Raw genomic sequence first — 18,860 nt, 5'->3', positions numbered from 1 at the left:
GACAGGACTAAGATGTCGTCACGTTTTTGCTTCTTTGCCGAAGGAGATAGCGTATTTACGAAACACACTCTGTAAAGCAGTTTGTCCATTTAGGGCTACTGTAGAAACAACATGGCGAATACCATACAAGGGGACCCACTGTGTACGTAGATAGAAATAGCTCATTCTAAGATAATAAAGACATAACGCTTCATTGTGTAAGGTCTTTATACACATAGTTATGTATATTATCTTGCATTTCTGTTAATGAATAGATCATCCAAAATATGACACACAACACCTTTTATGTGATGTTTTGGTTATAGTTTTGCAGTATTATAGTATTGTATTTGTATATGTGTGCATTCAGATTCAGAAGAGACACTCCAGTAGCAGTATGGATGAAAGATCGTCTCCTTCACCCTCTGCACGGGACTATGTAGAGTCTCTTCATCAGAATTCCAGAGCGACCCTCCTGTTCGGCAAAAATAACGTGCTGGTGCAGCCGGTAAATAAAAGCAACTGCATTATTTAACCTTATCCCTTTAACTAGAAGCCAATTATTGTTTGATCTTAATTTAAGTTTTGTAAAAAAAGAATATAAAAAAGCAACCAAGCAATCACCATATGGCATATCAATGATGATTATTTAAATACTTTTGTGATGTTGAAATCATAACAAAATAAAATTATTGTCATTACATATTCTATTATAGGCTAAACTTTTAGTTTCTTGCAATTACAGTATATCACAGGGTCGATGCTCTTTCTAGACACATGGGGGGTCAAATGTTAAATGTCCCTCATTTAGAAAGAAAGCAAAAATGAATGTAACACATTCATTTCAGTTGTTGAAATCACATTTTTTAATTAAGGTTGTTATTGTTTGTTAATGCTGTCTACTGTTAGAGGGACGATATGGAAGCAATCCCAGGATACCTCTCTTTGCACCAGACGGCTGACAGCATGACTCTGAAATGGACGCCAAATCAGCTAATGAACGGCTCCATGGGAGATCTCGACTATGAGAGGAGGTTGACTCAAAGCATGTTTTTAATTATTAAGATAGAATAAATTATTATGGAAGGTTGGAAAGTTGGTTCAGTGCCTCTGCCATGTGGCACTTTGAAACAGATGAAAACAATCGTATGCAAGTTCAGATTTTTGTAATTGGTTTGTTCTAGGAGCTTTCTACATAGGAATTTCATTGTGCTAATAACAAAGTTTTAATCTCCAAAGGAAAGTGTTCATTTAAGTTTCCAAACCATGTTTTTTTGCATGAGGCCCAATGCTGAAGGTTTATTACTCATACGGTTCTTTTAGTTACGTGACTAAGAATTTAACCTGGTTACCCGCAGTGTGTACTGGGACTACGCCATGACTATCCGCCTGGAGGAGATTGTGTACTTGCACTGTCATCAGCAGGGTGAGTTACACTCACAAGTAAACCTTGAAAGACGATATAACAAAACGACACAACATTTGGTAAATGTAAATAGTCCATAATGCTGACCGTTTATTTGAAAACTCAATAAGTAACGCTTTGCGTATATACCACCAGTGATACATAGATAGTTTATAGTTAGTGATATATAGATAGTGATAGTTAGAAATTCTACAGCATTTAGAGACCCTACCGTGTTGCAAAAGATAAACATTTGAAGATGAATCTGTATCAAGTGTCCTTTGTTAAACCCCTTGTGTGTACTCAAATTTGCTCATCAATTTTCCTCTAATGTACTTCATATTCATCCAATCAGAAGATCAGCAGACTGAAGAGAAGGCACAGAATTAATGAGTAACTTAATTACTTGTGAAGCGAGATGAGAATTTAAAGGGGATCTGTATCAGATTAAAATGAGCTAATAATGGGAATTAAAGTCTTTTAGTACACACTTGGTCATGACTTCTTATATTGGAGGGTTTGAGGGTGATTTGGGATTGAGGGAGCATTTCCAATGTAGATATACGTCACACATTTTAGTCACAGTATTTTTCTATATGTTTACTTTGTATTCTGTTTATATATGTATTCTTCTGCAGTGGACTTCGGTGGAACAGTGGTTCTGGTTAGTAAAGATGGGATCCAAAGACCTCCACTTCGTTTTCCTCGCGGTGGTCACCTTCTTCAGTTTCTCTCCTGTCTTGAAAATGGTCTGCTGCCGCACGGCCAGCTGGACCCTCCACTTTGGTCCCAGAGAGGGAAGGTTGGCAATAACATTTAATATACTTAATATACACAGGCTCACATCTAACTTCTAAATAAGAAGCACAAACCCGATTTACAAATAGAAATATGCAAGTCAGATAATGATGAAAGTTCCCCATTTTCTGAATGATGGTTTGTAGAACATTCAGCAGAGTACCCAAATCTGGTGTATTTTTTGAGACAATTCTGTACTGCTTCAACATTGCAACCGAGCCTTCAGAATCAGTGCTTTACAAGGCCAAAAGAAAACTCAGCTGCTGTTGAATATTTACTTGATTGTCGTTTGATAAATGATTGCTGTCATGATCACTAGAATCTGCACACAAACATCTTAGCAGTTTTTTTTTGCTTACATACCACACGCAGAATGTGAATTCATTATCCTTGTTAGAGTTTCATCTTACTAAGACAAATAAAGAAAATGGATTGTTTTGGTTTCTGTAGATGATTAGAAAATTCTTACCATATAATTTTACGATTAATACATGTAAAAATTTTGCAATTCATTACAATCCTCCGCTGCCTGTAATTTTCATTTCATGGTTGTTTATATTTATTACTGCGACTTTCATTTATTCGGTGTAAGGCTGTCAAACGATTAATCGCATGCAAAACAAAAGTTTGTTTCATAATATACTGTATGTCTGTGTATTGTGCATATTCATTTTAAACACATACAATTATAAACACATACATGCATATATATATTTAGGAAATATTTACGTGTATTTATGCATATTTCTATTTTCTTAAATATATGCATGGATGTGTATGTTTTTATAAATGCAAAATGAATATGCACAGACACATATTATATAAATACAAACTTTTACTCTAAATGCGATTAATCGTTTGACAGCCCTCTAATAGATTGATGTTCTCGTCTTGTTCCAGGGCAAAGTATTTCCTAAACTAAAGAAGAGATGTACACAGGGATCTTCAGACTCTGTCTCGGACAAAGAAGAGGAAGAGGCAACTGATTACGTCTTCCGCATTGTGTTCCCAAACAGCAAATCAGAATTCGGTGAGACAACTACAATATCGTAGCTTTTATATCATGATACAAATATTATCAAAAACTTGAAAAACTGGATGATTAAGGCTGTTCCATGTCCATGTTATTTTTGTTTATCCATTTACTGTGTATGTACCAACATAAGCATCCCATTGCTGTCCTGATGTGATTTTATAGAGATATTCTGACTGATTCATTACAGTGACTGTTACCCAGTCCTCCCAGCTCTCTCTGGGTACTACCCTCCAGGGTCAGTCTCTCTCTCTGAACTCAAGGGGGGGGTGGCCTCCTAAATGCCAGACGCTGGTGATGCCAAACGGCTACCGCAGATGCCCGAGAGAGTCTGCATCCTCCCAAAAGTCCAGCTGTAATTCTCCCCGTCATCTCTCATTCACGTGCTCGTATATCTGTCTGTCGCGTCACCTCCAAGCTTGTTTTTGCCCACTTTTATTGCTTTTTCATCTTCAATCGCTTAGACTATCGCTTTGGTATTGTAATTAGCTCTGTCAAAGGATTCATTGCGATTAATCGCATTCAGAGTAAAAGTTTGTGTTTACATAATATATGTCTGTGTACTGTGCATATCCATTTTGTATTCACATGCATGAATATATTTAAGAAAAATCTCAAATCTAAAAATAAATATAATTTAAGATATTGGTAAATATTAAAAAAAAACATATAAATATTTCCTAAAATGTACAGAATGTGTATGTGTATTTAGAAATACAAAATGAATATGGGCAGTACACATATATTAAATAAACACAAAACTTTTATTGTAACTGTGATTAATCATGATAAATCGTTTGATTTTACTAGATGGGTTTGATCATGAGTGCTGCTGTTCTGCTTGTGGCTACATATGCTCCTTTCTGTAACCAAATGTTCAGAACATAATTCATAACATAATATCTTTTTATATGTGGCAGTGGGGCCAGAGTTGATGGATCAGGGAGCAAACATGTGGCATCCCACACCAAGGAAATCATCCTGTTCTTCTTGCTCCCAGAGTAGTTTCTCTGATGGAGGACCACCCAATGGCTGCAATCATGAGAGGTATCATGTCCAACCAACAATAGTAGTCGTTAAAATGCAAGATAGTGTTTTTTTATGATAGACGACAGAAAAAGTGGTCTGTAAGAAGAGATTTATAAAATATTAAGATGTAATCTCATCTGCAGGGCCCCTCTGAAGTTGCTATGCGACAATATGAAGTCCCAAATCATCTCCAGGGCATTCTATGGATGTTTGTATTTGCTTTGTATTTAAAATCCCACACCAAATATTGCATTTACTTCTACAAAATATGACCTTTACAAAGCCAAGTGTGTCTCTCCATCAATCACACTCATATTTTTGTTGCTGTCAGGGCTGGCGTACTGTCGCCACCTGTCCACGGTACGCACTCACTTGTCTGGCCTTGTCAATCACGCTATCGTGGAGCCAGATGTGCCCACCGATGGTTACAAAGGACTCACGACGGCAGTGTGGATGAAGTTTCTTCAGGACTGCAGTGTAAGCGCACACACACAAGCCTGTTCTCCAGCAACACAGACATATTTAAATGAGCGGCTGTGCCAGACACTCATTCATATTCATTTGTCCCTAATCAGTTATCGTGGTAGCATCGCATAAACAATATGTTTGGGTGACTAATGCTCAGAGACTCTGTTCCGGAGCAGCGACTTGAAATGAAACGTTTGCAGAGCATAAAATCAATAGAAAATGACCTACTATTCCACCTATCTGTACTGACAAACAGGCAATCTATGGAGTTCACAACTCTATGTATGTATGTTGGGCAAATAATATAATAAAAGGTTAAAAATGTATTCATATCTAGAGATCTAGAGTCTAGATTGTACTGTAGGACACAAAATATGATATTTTAAAGGAGCCAATCTTTTGCTGTTTTTGAGGCTTTGATTATGTTTTTTTGCTATTTAACAATGGATGTTCATGTTTCTAATTTAAAAAAACACTTTATATTTCACATATTTTAATTCTTTGGTTCACCGCTGTCCTTCTAACAAAACGATAGGATTTCTTCTGGTCTATATAAAGTCCCTCCTTCCGAAACGCTCTGATTGGTTAAGCTGACTAGGTCTGTTGTGATTGGTTCCCCTCTTAGAGTGTGTGAGGATGTCCCTCTCATACAATATCAGCGAGTTTCCTCTTCTCAGTGATTGGTCGGTCCCACTCTTAAACCTTGGCTTTTAGCAATAAACAGTAACAATGGCGTCAACTTCTCTTCATCTGTTAATAACATACGGATTGATCGAAGTGTAACAGAGATCTGCTAGTGCACGTGCAAATGTTAATCTTTGTTAGAGATCAAAAAATGTTTCTACTATGGCGAGGGAAATGACAACTGAATGGCGTCAGACCGGTTAAATTAACACTAATAACAGAAGCATTAGTTTTGCCTTTTTATATTGGACCCGTGTTGGATAATAAAACAAGCAGATTGACAAGGAAACATTTGCAAGCAGGACTTCAAAGGATGTTTCATAGAAGTGTTTTAGAGGTATGCGCACACACACAATATCAGTGTATTACACAGAAAAGCTCATGGAATCATGGAAGCTGTTATTTCGTGGCTCAGTCGAATGTTTACGATCTCATCTCTGATAACAAAACCTTACTCCAGTGGCTCTTCCTCTTCTCTAAGGAAGGCCTCGCCCCTATTTTGGCGTATTCCTTTGGACGGATGGTAATAAAAGCACTCGGAATAGTGACATCATGTACCCGGGAAGTAGAGGGCTGTCGTCTGATTCCTGCAGTTCTCTGTAGTCCTTGAAAAGTGAATTCTCTTAAAGACAATATCTCGCTTGGCACTAAACTTTGAGCTTTATCATTTTGCAGGTATTATTTATGCTTTAACAGCAACATCACACACCAACTTAAAGTTGAAAATGGGATCTTGTAAGAACATTGGTAACCAAACAACATTGGCCCCAATTGACTTCCATTTTATGAATACAAAACCACTGAAACATTTCTCAAAATATCTTATTCCACAACAATACAGAATTTGAGGCTGGATAAATAATGATGAAATTATTTTTAGGTTAACATGGACAAACCCCTCGTTGTCATGTATATTTGTGCTGTTTGATTTGCAGTCCTGTGAGGAAAAGGAGCTTCTGCGGCTTGTTTATTTTGGTGGAGTTGAACCGTCTTTGCGTAAGGAAGTCTGGCCTTTCCTGCTGGGTCATTACCAATTTGGGATGTCTGAGGCAGAGAGAAAAGAGGTTTGCCTTTATTAGTTCACTTCAAAACACTGTGTAAGATTTCCAACGATTGCTGAGGATTAGTGGAATATGGCAAACACTGTCAGCTTGACTTACATTTTAAATCAATGGTTAAGGTTAATTGGATTTCAGATGGCCTGGGAAGCAAAGCCCTTTTGCTACTGTTTTCAAATGGCTTTCATTTTTAAGATAACCTTATCTTTGTGTTGGCTAAAACTCTGACCTTCACAGGTGGATGAGCAGATGCGAGCGTGCTATGAGCAGACCATGAGCGAGTGGCTGGGCTGTGAGGCCATTGTTAAGCAGAGAGAGAAAGAACAGCACGCCGTGGCTTTAGCCAAGTGTTCTTCTGGTGCAAGTATGGACGGCAGCACACCAAGAATATTGCACAGAGACTCCACTATCAGTAATGAGGTGAGGGAGAAACTTTAAAAGAACAGAATGTATTGCTATTCTCTGAATATACAGTATATATATTTTTATAGATGGGTGTCTATATATTCATATTTTTCAATTCAATTTTATTTATATAGCGCTTTTTACAATCTGGACAGTTCCAAAGCAGCTTTACATGAGAATAACTGAAAAACACAGAAAATGTAAAACACAGCACAGTGTATGGTGTTTATAGAACAAGCAAGATCATTCTAGTAAATAATATCTAATAAATGCAGTCTCCCGGTCAGCAAGCCAGCCAACAATGCCCTGTTGCGAGGAACCCAAACTCCATTGATAATAAAATAGTTTCATTCTTTGAACTACTAACACTTTTTCTCGCAAATTTCAAATAAAAATATTGTTTCTATTTGCACTTAATCGAAGAAAATATAAACGGGAGAAACTACAGATATATAAATAACAGAAAATATGCTCTGTAATTTTTCAGACCTCTTAACTACAAATAAAAAATGTACAGTAATATTTTTACACTTATTTAGGAAAGTGAATAAAAATATCTGATTACCTTGATTTTGATCACAGTTTTCATGTGTCTTGTCATGATGTCATGGTGTCTTTCACATTGCTGTTGGATGACTTTGTCACTCCTGAGGTTTGATTTACACTGGACTGGAAAGATTAAATTAAAATTTGGAATGAACTGGATTTTTTTCGCGGTTGTATGCTGGATTAACAAATGCTATGTTGTGTGTATGTTTAAGTCTTCACAAAGTTGTACTTCAGGCCGACAAAGAGATTCCAGGTTGCAGAGTGACTCCAGCAGCAGCACACAGGTAAACCTGAGACCAACCTGTAATGTCACAAATAAATTAATATTTGTGTTTAAGCAAGTTAACATTTCTAAAAAAAATTCTCTAAAAACATTTCTCTCCGTTTATTTCATTGAATATTAATTGCGATACAAACAGTGCCCCTCCTTCACTAATATCCGTCACCCTCGCATTCATTCCTGGTAGTTCTTCACTTCCCAAAACCCCTTTCCTTGGAGTAGTCTTCTTCCCTTTGGCTTGTTCTTTCAGGTCTTTGAGTCCGTCGAAGAGGTGGACCAGTTCGAAACAGAGCCCAAGAGCGAAGGTGTCAAACAGGTCCCCAAAATCTCAAACGGAACATCCCAGAACGGCACGAGTTCTCCAGACTCGGGTCACCCCTCTTCCAGAAACTTCTCCGTTACATCTGGCCAGTCGGATTCGATAAGCACAGAGGACAGCGGGTTACACGAACCAAACCTCAAAGCGCTACAGCTGCCCGCATCGGCACACAGCCCAACAAAGCCCAATCAAAATGCAGATCAAAGTGACTTCACCAAAATGGAAATGGGTGCTTTAGATAGGGAAATCCAGACACAGCGAATGCAGCAAGAGGTTTTAAAAGCAACACAGAAAAAGATGGATGAAAATGAGGTGGAAATGAACTCTGAGGTGTCGAGAGAAGACAAAATCAGTGTTAAAGAGTCACAAAGGGCATTCAAATCGACTGCTGCTGAACCACACGAGAAGATTGTTCAAAAGAAGACCACAAACAAAGACAGGACGGCACCGGTGGTGGAAGAGACTGTCGTCCCATTGGTGCAGGAGGCTTTCAGCAGAAGAGAGATGAGTAAAGTCCAAGCCCCAGACGAATCAGACGAGTCTCCCTCTGCCATCGAAATGGAGGACATTCCTACAGCTAATGTTTGCATGGCCTGGAAGTCTCCATCCAAGACAAGTGTGCAGACAGTTGTGCCCTTACTGCACCTCGGGCTGGAGGAGAAGACCAGCCCAGAAGAACGGGTTTCTCTCCTGTCTGAAGAGCCGGGGATGGAGAATATCTGCCCTCAGTTTGATTCACTCACAGTGAACGCGGAGAAGAACGAAGTTATCTCTCCAGTTTCCTCAGTAGGGACCACATATTCTGTAAGCACATCTCTAAGATTTTGATGTGAAAATAGTAGTCATGTTCATACGACACTTGTGTATATCTGTTTGTGTATGTTATTGCAGCAAGAGCTTTTGGACATGTACACTCTGAACCTGCATCGCATTGATAAAGATGTTCAGCGCTGTGACCGAAATTACTGCTACTTCACACCTGCTAACCTGGAGAAACTGCGCAATATTATGTGCAGGTAAAACAGATTCTCCCTTTTTTATTGGTCGGTTGTAGAAGTGATCATATGTTCTGATATAATAATATTCTTTCTACAGTTATGTTTGGCAACACCTTGAAATCGGATATGTCCAGGGCATGTGTGACCTACTAGCTCCTTTACTTGTTATTCTAGATGATGGTGAGTTTGTTGTTGTGAAAGATACATGTGTGTGTCCTTTGAGTTCATGCCACTGTTTTTTAAACAAACTAAGCAAGTCCCAAGTATGTTTTGCTGTTTCAATTCAGTTCTTTTTAATCATTTTTCAGAGGCAATGGCTTTTAGTTGTTTTACTGAACTAATGAAAAGGATGAATCAAAACTTTCCCCATGGAGGTGCCATGGATACCCATTTTGCCAACATGAGATCCCTCATCCAGGTCAAACATCCACTTTCCGAATATTACACCCTAAGAAAATATATTTTCCAGTATATTAATATATTAAATAACTTACTATACACTAATTTAATACAGATGAATACATTCTAAATATATTACAATATATTACCTTTTACGTAAGGAATTGCCACTTTCCATTTATTGAAATATATAAACTCTTTATTTCAATATATCGTTTCTGTCCTTCTGAAACCTTGCATGTCCCAATTTCAGGAAATGGAAAAACACTTAACTTTTTAATGATTACACACTGTGTTATCAAAGTTGAAAAGCACTTTTTAATACATTTTATTGGTTAGATATTTGCAAAACACAACAGAAAGGGCCAAAAATAAAAATCACAAAAATATGGAGATACTGTACAACGTTTCAGAAGGACAGCAGCGATATCAAGATGTCTTATTTTAGCATTATAGGGCAGTGCATTTCAGATCCTATTAATAATGTTTTACTAGTATGTGGATACAGGTGTACGTTCTCTGTGTATTCAGATTTTAGATGCAGAGTTGTTTGAGTTGATGCATCAAAATGGTGATTACACACACTTCTACTTCTGCTATCGCTGGTTTCTACTGGACTTTAAAAGAGGTAATGTTTCTCTGACAAAAACCTAGAAAAAACTAATAAAACATAAATTTAATCCTTCAACAAAAAAGCGCAGTTTATGCATGTGACAGTAGAAGAATGGTCTGCAAATAATTCTCCAGTATCATTTTACTCAAGATCTGAAGGACATATATACATATTATGTATGTATGTATATAATTTAAAAAAAAGAAAGAAAAGAAAGAATAAAAATGACTGTTCAAAATGGAGTTTTTGCCAATTCTACTCTGAAAAAGCAATTCAGAGATTACAGCTCCCCCTGCTGTTAATATAGACCGCCCAAGTTATGCATTGTGTATATATGAAAGCATGGTTCATAAATGAACAAAAACACTGTAGCCTTTCCCCACTGTTGTGTTTTAAATCCTTAGAGTTGGTATATGATGATGTGTTTGCGGTTTGGGAGGTCATCTGGGCTGCCAAGGCTGTCTCCTCCAGCCATTTTGTGCTCTTCATCGCCCTCTCGCTGGTGGAGATATACAGAGACATCATTCTAGAAAACAACATGGACTTCACAGACATCATCAAGTTTTTCAATGGTAAAGAAATATTGTTTTCATTATATACCCTGCTACTACACCTCAGGGTCAAAAACCTTTCCAGCAAAGATGAAAATTGATATTCACATCCCATAAAAACAGGAAATTAAAACACAAGCAAAGTTGTGCAAAGGCCTTGGCAACAACAAGATTGTAAAATGGCTGTGTAATCTACTAGTCAAATTGAAATGAACAGTTGCATTGACATTGACAGCTTGTTAGTCGAAACATCTGCTGATCTGTTTGCTTTGTGTTGATTGTAGCTGAACAACATAACAATACTGTATTATTTTATCCATTCTTTTTTAAATAATTGATATACGCAGTTTATTTAAATATTGTGTCTTTTTTCAGAAATGGCTGAGCATCACAATATCAAGCAAGTTCTGACTCTGGCACGTGATCTGGTGTGCAAAGTGCAGACACTTATAGAGAACAAGTAATTCCAAATGTCTCACATCTGTTCTTACTCACGTATCCCATCAGCCCCTTCACAAAACAATGGGAAACATTTGGCCAAATCTTATTGAACGAAAAGTATATGGGTAGGTATTATAGCATTGCTAATGCTAAAAATCCTGCTCAACCTGAAATCAGTCAGTGTGCAGTTCTTTTATAGAGCCATCTGGCTCTCTTGTCAGGTTTAACTGAACATCAGTCACAGTACATAAAACTTTATGAATAATTTTATGCTGCTCATGAGATGATGATGATTCACTCCGTGACACAGGATTTTACATTGTGTCTCTCTAAAATACATTGATAATCGTACGCTGGTGACTTACAGTTTCCTTAGACGTTTTGGTCTGATTTGTTTTATTTTTAAGGGGCTCTCACAGTAGATTCTGTGGTCAGGTCACTTCCATTCATATGCATACATGTGGGAGAGTAAGACAGCATGCATATTTGTAGCATTGTCTTCTTTTGCTGTGTACCAAAGGGTTGGTGAACTCTACATCTCAATCTCACTGACTAACCAGTTTTAATAGTTTACAAGAATATGAACTTAAACTGAAAGAGAAACTTTGATTTGGAAGTAGGCATTTTAAAGTACTTGTAATTATGAACTATTTATTCAAATCAGACTGTCGGGTCTGAAGAAAGTGGGGATGTTTTTTTTGCATGCTTATTTTAGTGTGACCAGCTCATGTAAACCTGCCCACTTTGTTAGTATTCTGTATTCTGATTTGCCACTTATTATCAGTTACTGTCCTGTGGCAGTAGGGGTCACTCTGCTTTCAGTTCAGTGTTCTGCTTCAGTTCAGTGTTCTGACCGTTTTTTGCTAAACCATTGTCTAATACTGTGAGTTGTTACACTGAATCAAATCAGGTTATTTTATCGCACATTATGTTCACAAGGAACACAAACAATGTGTTTTCTCTTTGTATTTGAATTGACCAGAATTGATTAAGAACATCCATATTTTCTGTAATGTTTGAGTCCGTACTGTGTTTCAGTGCAATAGTCTTACGCTTTCAATCACCTTTGGCATTTAGATTGTTTTAAAAAAAATCTGTGCTTGAATGTGTTTGTTTGTGAGTGTGTGTGGATTTATCACAATCACTACTGCGAGGCCTTGTCTGCTTGATGTATTCCTGCTGTTTGTGAACTGTACAGAAAAATTGCTATATTATTGCTATATTTATTATATGGAAAGAATCTATATTATTAACTGCAGTGTGATCCGTGAACTATTTTAGAATAGACATTTGATATTTAGACAAAATAAAATCATCATGTTCTTATTTATGTCTTATTTGAATTGATCGTTCAACCACACTTTCCTTTGCCGTAGCTCTGCCCTCTTTTTGCATTAGCATAACATTTATTTCAATACCTAGTAACACAATGAAGTATTGATCCTATGAGCGGACCAGTAAAATTAGAGGTCGGATAAGTAATATGGCTAACATGATATTTCAGGTATGAAAAGTGAAAGTGCAACAAATTAATGACGTACAGATATGTTATAATTGTATTTTAGAAACCACCTGTTTGCAGTATACGTCTGGGTTTCATTCATATTTAATCTTAGTGTGTTCAGATATGAGCAGTGTTTTATTATTGTCCTGCATTGCTTCTGTCTGATTTATCAATTACCAAAATGTGTTCTTAAAGCAGTCCGTTTATTTCTACATTCTGAGTCTGTTGTTACATACATACTGTATATTTATTTAAATCTGAATGTATGCATTTTGTCTCTGCTTTTTATGTTATGCAACACTGTGGACCATTATTATAAAAAAGTGTTACATTCTAAATGTATATTAAATGGTATATGTATTGGTTGGAAAATAAAATAAAATGGAATTGTTATTTTTCCAACAAATCTAATAATATTTCTGCGCCTGTAGGCAATGTTTTAAAAAGGTTGGAATCTTGTTGTGCCTGAATGTCCATCATTGAGAGACTAACACCAAAACAATATAATTTAACTTTTAATTATATATATATGTATGACTATTATAAAAAAAGACAATTTATTAATAATTTGTGTATTATTTGCACCATTATTTGCATCACTGAATGTTTTTGTCAAACCAGTATCCTAATCCTTGCATGAATTTGTCCATCCCTTTCACAAGGGGGGTTTAATATGACACATAATAGTATCATAAATAATTTAATTTAGATAATATTTGGTTTTCAAAAGATTATGGTAATTTTGTCCATAAGAGCGCCACATTGGTTACAAACTTTCTTTCTCTGCCTTTTAAAACTAATATTTTATGTGATTGGCCAAAAATAAAAGTAAACCAAATTTAAGTTTTATTTTCCGACGAGCATTATTTATTTTTCACAAAAAAAAACACAAGTTTCTGTTCCTTTGAAGTGGTCGTGTAATCGTGTTGTCATATTGTAACGGTCTTTACATGAAGTTAACGGCCAAAAATGCCTCGAAAAATAAAAGAACATTCGCCCGAACAGGGACTTGAACCCTGGACCCTCAGATTAAAAGTCTGATGCTCTACCGACTGAGCTATCCGGGCTCATACATGCTAGGGAACTCTCTTTGTTTCTGAACGTTAATCCTGCATTCTAAGCATTTCGACTTCCGGAAAAGTGTAAACTTTTGGCTTTCCGTAGCCGGATGTTTGTAGTTACGAGTCCTTGGCAAGACATGTAACCTTGTAATCGCTCGGATTTTACAATTTGGTTTCAAAAATGTTTTGCAAACATGCAGCTTGGACGGCGATGCGACCGACGCATCCTCGGTGTAAAGTGCGCGAGCTGCCCGCACTACGCTCTTTAATATCAGCTAACAGGACGTCATGGAGCCGCTGGATACACGAACGGCATTCTAGTACCTCAACCACCGAGTCTAAGGTACACGAGATTAATTTGAAGATGTCACGGTGGGATTTTAAATAATATGTAGGTGAACGTAATGTTTTGCACCACTTAAATAAATACGTTGAATCATGTGCTGTTTCGTAAGGTTCCACAGATGCCCACGTGGGAGTCTATAGGTGAAAGCCAGCTTCCACCGGTAATGTCTCTCATTTATGCTAAACCACATTTGCTGTTCTACATAGAAACGCAAATTACTTAAATGTATGTTTAATGTCAGACACTTGAATGTGTATTCTCGCACCTCACAGTAGGGTGCAGCATCGCTCAGATTTAGCTATCTAGTTCTCCCTGTAGTCTTTTCTGAAAAGTGTTCCTTAAAATGAGCCTATTTACTATTTTGTGATATTTTAATTCACTAATAAAAATAGATCTAGAATTTATATAGCTATAACTTATTTGACTATTATTTGCAGCAGACAAAAGTCTCTCCAGATTTGGTGGATAAATTGGAAAGATTAGCCCTTGTTGATTTTGGCAGTAAAGAAGGTGTGGACTGTCTGGAGAAAGCCATTCGCTTTGCTGACCAACTTCATGTTGTTAATACAGATGGCGTAGAACCGATGGATTCTGTTCTGGAGGACAGGTGAGAGATTTTCACTGCATAAAATCGAAATTGAAGTTTTGTTGCTTTAAACTGCAGTATTTGATATATACAGTATCTCACAGAAGTGATTACAACCCTCACATTTTTGTAAATATTTTATTATATCGTTTCACGTGCAACACTGAAGAAATGACACTTTGCTACAGTGTAAAGTAGTGAGTGTACAACAGTGTAAATTTGCCCTCAAAATAACTCAACACACAGCCATTAATGTCTAAAGCGCTGCCAACAAAAGTGAGTACACCTCTAAGTGAAAATGTCCAAATTGGTCCCAAAGTGTCAATATTTTGTGTGGCCAACATCATTTTTCAGCCCTCTAAGAGTTCAACAGAGCGTCACAGGTTGCCACTGTTGTACTCTTATGGTGGATGTTAGACCACAGATACTCGATATGGTTTAGGTCAGGGAACATGCTTTACCAGTCCATCACCTTTACCCTCAGCTTCTTTAGCGAGGCAGTGGTTGTCTTGGAGGTGTGTTTGGGGTTGTTATCATGTTGGAACAATGCCCTGCGGCCTAGTCTCTGTAGGAGGGGATCATGCTCTGCTTCAGTATGTCACAGGACATGTTGTTATAGCCTAGGCTATCTTTATGTAGAGAGAAAAATCTTCTTTTTAGATCCTCAGAGAGCTCTTTGCCATGAGGTGCCATGTTGAACTTCCAGTGACCAGTATGTACAGTCGTGGCCAAAAGTTTTGAGAATTACATAAATATTGGAAATTGGAAAAGTTGCTGCTTAAGTTTTTATAATAGCAATTTGCATATACTCCAGAATGTTATGAAGAGTGATCAGAGGAATTGCATAGTCCTTCTTTGCCATGAAAATTAACTTAATCCCAAAAAACCTTTCCACTGCATTTCATTGCTGTCATTAAAGGACCTGCTGAGATCATTTCAGTAATCATTTTGTTAACTCGTGAGAATGTTGACAAGCACAAGGCTGGAGATCATTATGTCAGGCTGATTGGGTTAGAATGGCAGACTTGACATGTTAAAAGGAGGGTGATGCTTGAAATCATTGTTCTTCCATAGTTAACCATGGTGACCTGCAAAGAAACGCGTGCAGCCATCATTGCGTTGCATACAAATGGCTTCACTGGCAAGGATATTGTGGCTACTAAGATAGCACCTAAATCAACAATTTATAGGTTCATCAAGAACTTCAAGGAAAGAGGTTCAATTTTTGTAAAGAAGGGCGTCCAAGAAAGTCCAGCAAGCGCCAGGATGGTCTCCTAAAGAGGATTCAGCTGAGGGATCGGAGTGCCACCAGTGCAGAGCTTGCTCAGGAATGGCAGCAGGCAGGTGTGAGCGCATCAGCATGCACAGTGAGGCGAAGACTTTTGGAAGATGGCCTGGTGTCAAGAAGGGCAGCAAAGAAGCCACTTCTCTCCAAATAAACATCAGGGACAGATTGATCTTCTGCAGAAAGTATAGTGAATGGACTGCTGAGGACTGGGGCAAAGTCATATTCTCCGATGAAGCCCCTTTTCGATTGTTTGGGGCATCTGGAAAAAGGCTTGTCCGGAGAAGAAAAGGTGAGCGCTACCATCAGTCCTGTGTCATGCCAACAGTAAAGCATCCTAACACCATTCATGTGTGGGGCTGCTTCTCATCCAAGGGAGTGGGCTCACTCACAATTCTGCCCCAAAACACAGCCATGAATAAAGAATGGTACCAAAACACCCTCCAACAGCAACTTCTTCCAACAATCCAACAACAGTTTGGTGAAGAACAATGCATTTTCCAGCACGATAGAGCACCACGATTGCCACGATAAGGCAAAAGTGATAACTAAGTGGCTCGGGGACCAGAATGTTGAAATTTTGGGTCCATGGCCTGGAAACTCCCCAGATCTTAATCCCATTGAGAATTTGTGGTCAATCCTCAAGAGGCGGGTGGACAAACAAAAACCCACTAATTCTGACAAACTCCAAGAAGTTATTATGAAAGAATGGGTTGCTATCAGTCAGGATTTGGCCCAGAAGTTGATTGAGAGCATGCCCAGTCGAATTGCAGAGGTCCTGAAAAAGAAGGGCCAACACTGCAAATATTGACTCTTTGCATAAATGTCATGTAATTGTCGATAAAAGCCTTTGAAACGTATGAAGTGCTTGTAATCATATTTCAGTACATCACAGAAACAACTGAAACAAAGATTTAGCAGCAAACTTTTTGAATACGAATATTTTTGTAATTCTCAAAACTTTTGGCCACGACTGTAGAGTAGAGAGTGAGAGCAGTAACACCAAATTTCACACACCTGCTCCCCATTCACACCAGAGACATTGTAACACTAAATATAATCACATGACAACGGGGAGGGGAAATGGCTAATTGTGCCCAATGTGAACATTTTCACTTAGGTGTGTCCTCACTTTTGTTTCCAGTGCTTTAGACATTAATGACTTGGCTGTGTGTCAAGTTATTTTGAGGGGACAACAAATGTACACTGTTATAAAAGCTGTACACTCACTACATTACATTGTAGTAATGTTGTCACATGAAAAGATAAAATAAAAAACTTACAAAAATATGAGGGGTGTACTCACTTCTGTGAAATGCTGTATAGTCCATCTATATGATACTGCTGTTGATCAAATAAACTTTTGCAGATTTAGCAAACTAATATGCATTTCAAACTAGTGTTTACTAAGCTTGCATGTTTTATGCTGATTTAATGCCATGGGCAATTGTTCCTACAGTACTTTATCAGGTGGATCACAGATTTTTTTTAATGAATTGCTATGAATATAAACAGTTTTTTTAGTGTACCTATTACCAATAATGTCATTCTCAATAATTCAAAGTGTTTAAAACGTATTTTATTGTCCTTAACAAATAAGCTTTGATTCATGTAATGTTTATAAGAACACTTTACAGAGCTTTACCCAGTGGGAGTGGCTATATTTTGACCAAATTGTTGACCTAATATTGACTTAAGTCAAACTTTTCTTTGAACTTGTTCTCTTTTGGTGTACAGAGCCCTGTATCTTAGAGCTGATACTGTAACTGAGGGTGAATGTGCAGAGGAACTGCTCACTTTGGCCAAACAAACAGTAGAGGAATACTTTGTAGCACCTCCAGGTTAGTCACTGTAACTTTAAAAAGACAAGCTGTAACACATATCTGCATACCAACATTAGTGATTTTTGATATATTTTGTGATTTTAAAGATTTCCCAATCTCATCTGGAGACGAACAACTTCAATATTCTGTGAAAAGTTAACACTATTTTTATAGGCATTTATTTTAAGTAACTGTTTTTAGATTACATTCACCTGCACTAAGCCTATTAAAAAATACTTTAAGTGAAGGTGACGTGACATTCATGTGACCTTTTTTTTAATTAATTGAAAATATTTCTGTACTAATTGGTAATATAAATCACTCTCTTAACACAGGAAACATTCCATTACCACAAAGGGAAGAAAGATCTGCTCACTCTGAACTTTAAGAAAAACATCTTAATGGCTCTGATTTGATAATAAATACGTCAACTATTTACCTGTGGCTGGAGTGGTACCAATGTTTCAAAAGTAACCAAAATACTTTTTTACCAAAAGTATTGTTGGTTGGCAGATAATAAAAACCACAATGCTAAAACAGCTAACAAGGGGTTGGTCTGGGTTTATTTTTTTTTTTACAAAGGCTATTTCTGTCAGATCGAAAAAAACGTTTGTGTTGTTTGTATGTTGCTATTTGGATATTTATTAGGGATGTAACGATACGTGTATTCGTACCGAACCGTCAAGGGCAACATTCCAAATATATTCATCATTCCTAAACCACAACTCCTTCGAAGAGCAGAGCCCTCGGAGTGAACAAGGCATTTGCATGCATTCTGTAGAGCTTTGGAGCACTTGGCAAAAGAAGCGATGTAATTTCCTCATTATCTTCAGCTGGCATGTTCCTGTGACAATGCAGCATTTTTTTCTATCAGCAGATGTCGCTGTTTTAATGGCATAACTTAAGCATAGAACCTGTTTGCAAATAAACAATACATTTTATATTTTGAAATATGTTCACTCCAAAGTCTAAACTCTGAAGGCTCTGCCGTTTGAAGGGAGTAGGCATGGTAGGCACAGGCATGATGACTTCATGTAGGAATTTCCCCCTCGACAGCACGTGACGGTTACTGTAATTTTCACAAACATGCACAAAAAGTGGATTTGAATTTTCTTTAAATAAAACTGTTTTAAAACATATTTTACATGGTGTGGCCTCTGTTTTTGGCTTCTTATGTCTGATTGTTTCAATTTACCACAACATGTGTTACAACCCACTTCGGTAGTGGGGTACATTGTAACAGCCA

At 37.4% G+C, this 18,860-nt stretch overlaps 2 protein-coding genes and 1 non-coding gene across 8 annotated transcripts in view; 2 read left to right on the top strand and 1 right to left on the bottom strand.

Moving 5' to 3' along the window:
- Positions 1-12,904, top strand: part of sgsm1a (small G protein signaling modulator 1a) — a 31,293-nt gene extending 18,389 nt beyond the window's left edge. For 2 of the 3 annotated variants that reach the window (XM_056746544.1, XM_056746546.1), the window contains 19 exons: positions 350-487; positions 889-1,013; positions 1,338-1,405; positions 2,023-2,186; positions 3,083-3,212; positions 3,406-3,570; positions 4,136-4,262; positions 4,388-4,452; positions 4,576-4,721; positions 6,332-6,460; positions 6,692-6,874; positions 7,621-7,692; positions 7,939-8,811; positions 8,899-9,023; positions 9,103-9,185; positions 9,314-9,423; positions 9,936-10,032; positions 10,422-10,589; positions 10,944-12,904. In XM_056746544.1, coding sequence (XP_056602522.1) covers positions 350-487; positions 889-1,013; positions 1,338-1,405; positions 2,023-2,186; positions 3,083-3,212; positions 3,406-3,570; positions 4,136-4,262; positions 4,388-4,452; positions 4,576-4,721; positions 6,332-6,460; positions 6,692-6,874; positions 7,621-7,692; positions 7,939-8,811; positions 8,899-9,023; positions 9,103-9,185; positions 9,314-9,423; positions 9,936-10,032; positions 10,422-10,589; positions 10,944-11,032 — 3,057 coding nt within the window. In that variant the 3' untranslated portion in view covers positions 11,033-12,904. The remainder of the gene's footprint in view (positions 1-349; positions 488-888; positions 1,014-1,337; positions 1,406-2,022; positions 2,187-3,082; positions 3,213-3,405; positions 3,571-4,135; positions 4,263-4,387; positions 4,453-4,575; positions 4,722-6,331; positions 6,461-6,691; positions 6,875-7,620; positions 7,693-7,938; positions 8,812-8,898; positions 9,024-9,102; positions 9,186-9,313; positions 9,424-9,935; positions 10,033-10,421; positions 10,590-10,943) is intronic. The other variant, XM_056746545.1, reaches the window with a different exon arrangement.
- Positions 12,905-13,507: 603 nt separating this feature from the next.
- trnak-uuu (transfer RNA lysine (anticodon UUU)) lies at positions 13,508-13,580 on the bottom strand. Its single transcript has one exon. It is a non-coding gene; the product is annotated as a tRNA-Lys (tRNA).
- An 18-nt stretch (positions 13,581-13,598) lies between these two features.
- Positions 13,599-18,753, top strand: gatc (glutamyl-tRNA amidotransferase subunit C). 4 transcript variants are annotated; one of them, XM_056746327.1, is made up of 5 exons: positions 13,599-13,917; positions 14,039-14,080; positions 14,361-14,527; positions 17,529-17,632; positions 17,950-18,753. In XM_056746327.1, exons 1-5 carry the CDS (start codon positions 13,756-13,758, stop codon positions 18,000-18,002), a joined length of 528 nt encoding a protein of 175 aa, XP_056602305.1. In that variant the 5' UTR covers positions 13,599-13,755; the 3' UTR covers positions 18,003-18,753. The 4 variants fall into 4 exon arrangements, with proteins under 4 accessions (XP_056602305.1, XP_056602304.1, XP_056602303.1 ...); XM_056746326.1 differs by having other exon boundaries at positions 14,358-14,527; XM_056746325.1 differs by having other exon boundaries at positions 14,030-14,080.
- The last annotated feature ends 107 nt before the right edge of the window (positions 18,754-18,860 follow it).

Source organism: Triplophysa dalaica, chromosome 4 (genome assembly GCF_015846415.1).
Source record: "Triplophysa dalaica isolate WHDGS20190420 chromosome 4, ASM1584641v1, whole genome shotgun sequence".
NCBI lineage: Eukaryota > Metazoa > Chordata > Actinopteri > Cypriniformes > Nemacheilidae > Triplophysa > Triplophysa dalaica.
The sequence above is the reverse complement of the archived record's forward strand: the minus strand, read 5'-3'. Positions and strand labels throughout refer to the sequence as shown.

Bases quoted from the DNA above. Each gene is read 5' to 3' on its own strand.
- gatc (XM_056746324.1), top strand. From the start codon at position 13,756: ATGTTTTGCAAACATGCAGCTTGGACGGCGATGCGACCGACGCATCCT. The intron at 14,528-17,528 runs GTGAGAGATTTT...TTTGGTGTACAG, and splicing joins GATTCTGTTCTGGAGGACAG to AGCCCTGTATCTTAGAGCTG. The intron at 17,633-17,949 runs GTTAGTCACTGT...CTCTTAACACAG, and splicing joins ATACTTTGTAGCACCTCCAG to GAAACATTCCATTACCACAA.